Genomic DNA, 4215 nt, shown 5'->3' on the forward strand with positions numbered 1-4215 from the left:
TTACTCATGAGATCGAAGGTCCTGGGTGAGCACAACTGAGGAGTCCCACACTAGAATGAAACGAACTTCCAGTACTCCCATATTTTCAATAATAGTCTAGCCTAAATCGACTCACGAGTTCAACTATTAAACTTACTACAATCTCCACAAATTCCCATTCTGATAAAAAAAATATAGAATTGTTTTATAGAATTTAAACTCCTAGCTTACCATATGATTTATTGCTACTAAGATACTGAAAAATTAAATTTGTATCCAGATGTTTATTTAAGTTAGAACCATATGTTTAACATTTTAAGAGTATCAACCCATTTTAATGAATATTACTTATCAAGTTAGTTTGTATCTAATAAGAGGTCGATTAAACAATATTTAGATTCCTAATATACTGCGTACAACTTTAACTTTCGAACACTAGAACCCTCCAAGTCGCAAATAAGAAGACAGAAGACAAGTGAGAAGGGACGTTATCCCAATGTCAAAATAGGATACAAAACTCTCAGATGTTCATAGTTTATACTAAAAGCAAAATCTTCATTATTGTCAAATAATCCGCATACAGTGGTTTTTAACATTTGTTCAATAGGGAAGCTACATGCCAAGGTTCTGGAATGTTCTTCCAAAAGATGATTGAATAGAATATCTTCGGCTCTTTTTGAGCTTCTTAGAGCTTCCTCGAGTTCACCCGTTATCCGTCATCACAATAAGCTATTACTAACAGTCTAAACATAAAAGATAAATACCACAAATATCAGTATTCACGAATACAAATGTTGACAACGATTTGATAAAATACTATAACAAACAGTCATATTGTAATGAATGAAGAATTGGTGGAGGTAACTAATTTAGTGTTCAATGCAAAATTACACAACAGCTTAGTTAAATATGAAAATCATACTGGCACTATGACCAGTTTGTACTAAATGGGTCAATATAGAGCTGTTTACTTTCTTCACTAGACCTTTGCTTAGCCACTCTCGGAGGTATTCGAGAGCACGAAAATGTAAATTCCAAGAACTTCGATCAATATAATTTGCTCTACAGGAGCAGTCGAACTGATAAATACAAAATGAGATAATCATCCATCTTAGGTAATTCATCTTTTAGACTCAGTGTCACCATTAGGCATGTAGAAAACACTAATCGTATTTCTCCAGAATTGAAAGATTTTTGTATTGTTCTGCGTAATCTTTGAGCTACTATTTTGATAGCTGCATCCTCTCTGAATTGTAAGCGCAATAAGCTGAAAACCATGATAGTAACTTATCATTTGTCAACAGAATTATTAGTGGTATAAAACCTCCGTTGTATAGGTTTGGAAGAAATTCTTTCTTCATTAGCAATTCTATTAAATTGTTCTCTATTGTGAATCAATAATAGAGAAAGAGAGTAAAATAGGGTTTTTTTTACTTATATAAATTACTATAATGAACAGGTTTTGAATAAGATAGAACTTAAAAGATCCGCATGATAAAGTGAGCATGATAATATTAGATAACTGAGTCATAATACAATGCTTAGATTCATTAACTCCTAATATAATGGTATGATAACTTCATGACTTTAGTAAATACCTCTGACCAGTTGCAGTCCTAAACATCAATGGGAAGATTCAAACAAATAATGCTAAGTGAATTTATATACTACTCCTTGTTAAAAAAAAGGTTCATCATCGTAAAATAAATCCTTAAATTCATGCATAGAATCGACAAGTTTAGAAGTTAAATTATTCTAATCTACATTCTACTAGTTTCTTAATATTGAGTGCTTAATCTGAATAGATAAAATAAACAGAGACTGATCAATTGCATTTCAAAATAACAATTGAAAGATACAAGTAAACAACATCAAGTGAATTTAAACTTCACCCTATTGCACAAGTAGGTGAATATCGGGACTCAGTAGTTAAGTGGATAACGTGATGGCATTTGAAGCGAACGGTACTGGGTTCTTGTCTCAGAGTGAACATCAACTCTGAGATGACGGTGCATTCAGCTAAAGAGTCCTAAATAGGATGAAAAAGGAGTCCTGGATTCCACTGCTAGCCACTATTCAGTTTTGCTTATAAACCTTGTGACTTCAGGGAAAAGCGAGGCAATCCGCACAGAATGCACATATGTCAACAAGCAACTGATGAATTGCAATAGTAAATAGCAATAGGAAGATAAAAGTAAACAACACCAAGGTAATTTAAGCAGTACTATTTTATTATTTAAAACTGTTTTTAGATAATATGGTGAAGATATTAAAATTCCGTTGACCGAATACCATCAACAACAGTCTATTATGGTAGAGAACAAACTAACTTCTAGGTAAAGAGGAGGTTAGAAAAAGATTCTGGAAGTGGATAAAATTCATCGAATTTCATCATGAGATTAGCCTTAACTTGGAATGATGTAGTGAAACAGAAAAGTCAAAGACTAAACAACGAATTATGTCAGGAATCGGAAGCAGAGATCAAAAAAAAAAAGGAAAAGTGAATAACGATCGGAAACAACTAGAAAACAATATCCAAGAATGCTAGTAAACAATCCATATTCCACTATATAAGGGTTAATAGGTATAAGTAAGTCATTAAATAATCATTTATACTTTTTTTTACCACTAACATCATCATCATCATCAATAAATTAACCAATCAAATTTTAATTTCCCTTTACTTATTTGTTGATTGGTTCAATTTAATAATTCAGTAGAAAAAAAAACAAAAAAAAACATTACGTGGGTGGTAGAATAAAGAAAAAAAATTTTTTCTTTTTCTTATTTATATATTACTAACTAATTAATAAATCATAATAAACATTTATATAATTACAGATTATGACCATAAAGAAGGAAACAACAAAAAATAAATTCCCGCCCCCCCCCCTTCCTCATATTTTACATGAATCCAACTTGTACTTCTTTTTTAATGGTTCGAATCCGTAATTAGATATTTTTCAATATCATAAATCAATAATTGATAAGAAAAAGAAAATCGTTTTCTTTCTAATATGGAAGTAATAAATAATCAATTATTTAATACAACCTCAACAACAAAAATAGAAAAATCAGATCAATTACCATGTATAACAGAATGTAAATTATCAATACCTAAATTATATAAAGCTAAAACTACACCAGATTGGATTATAACTGTATGTTCAGAAATATGGACAAGATTATTATCATCGCTATCATCATCATCATCATCATCATCATCTTCATCATCATCCTCATCATCAATTAAATTAGAATCGAATGTGAAAGAGATCCAGAATCAAATTTCTGGTTCACAATTAGTTACATATTTAATGAATTATGAAAATAAAACTGATCGTAATTTAATATGTGGTGTATGGCAATTATTATTAGATGAAAATGCAATTGAACCAATTCTACCATTAAATAATAATAATAATGATCAAAATTTAAATCCAATTGAATTTTATGATCGTGATGATGTTTATTATATATGTAAACATTTAAAAGATAAACGTTTATCAATTGATGAAGCCATAGCAACTACTGAAATATGTTCTAATCTAAATCAATCTAATATAGAACATTATAATGAAACTTCAGAGGAACAAATTTCACAAATCATTTCACAGGATATTCCATGTGAACAAACTCATGAACATATAATAGATTTAGATGATCATAATAATCATGAATTAGATGGTTATCAAGTATTAATTGAACGATTATATCGTTTAGCACCTGAAGCATTATTTCGTAAAATTTTACAAAAATTACCATCACATCGTACTGAAATAGAATTACAATATGTATATCAAGAATTATTACTTGTACCAGCATTATCATCATTTTCTATAACAGTTAGAAAAGAATTATGTAAATGTTTATATTATGAAGTACATGATAATGCATATGATATAATATTTTATCAAGGTGATTTAGGTCAATCATGGTATATTATATATCATGGTAGTGTATGGGTATATTTAAATGATCAAGGTTATATATGTCATTTATATGAAGGTGATGATTTTGGTAAATTATCATTAATAACAGATAAACCAAGAGCAGCTAGTATTATATTAGCTGAAAATAATTGTCATTTATTAAAATTAAATAAAAATGATTTTCATAGAATATTATATAATGTGGAAGCAAATACAGTACATTTAAAAAATAATAATAATGATATATTAATATTAGAACATATACCAAATATTAAATTATTATTACCATATACACAAAATGATA

The 4215-nt window shown here is 29.0% G+C and overlaps 1 protein-coding gene across 1 annotated transcript; it reads right to left on the minus strand.

Annotated features, from left to right (window-relative positions):
• Positions 1-3058: 3058 nt before the first annotated feature.
• Positions 3059-3915, minus strand: Smp_176220 (camp-dependent rap1 guanine-nucleotide exchange factor, putative; the record flags this gene model as incomplete). Its single annotated transcript, XM_018793031.1, has 3 exons — positions 3059-3217; positions 3385-3507; positions 3865-3915. The coding sequence occupies 3 exons, from the start codon at positions 3913-3915 to the stop codon at positions 3059-3061; spliced, it is 333 nt and encodes a 110-aa protein (XP_018647193.1).
• Positions 3916-4215: the final 300 nt, after the last annotated feature.

This window comes from Schistosoma mansoni, assembly GCF_000237925.1.
Source record: "Schistosoma mansoni, WGS project CABG00000000 data, supercontig 0207, strain Puerto Rico, whole genome shotgun sequence".
In the NCBI taxonomy this organism is placed as follows: Eukaryota; Metazoa; Platyhelminthes; class Trematoda; order Strigeidida; family Schistosomatidae; genus Schistosoma; species Schistosoma mansoni.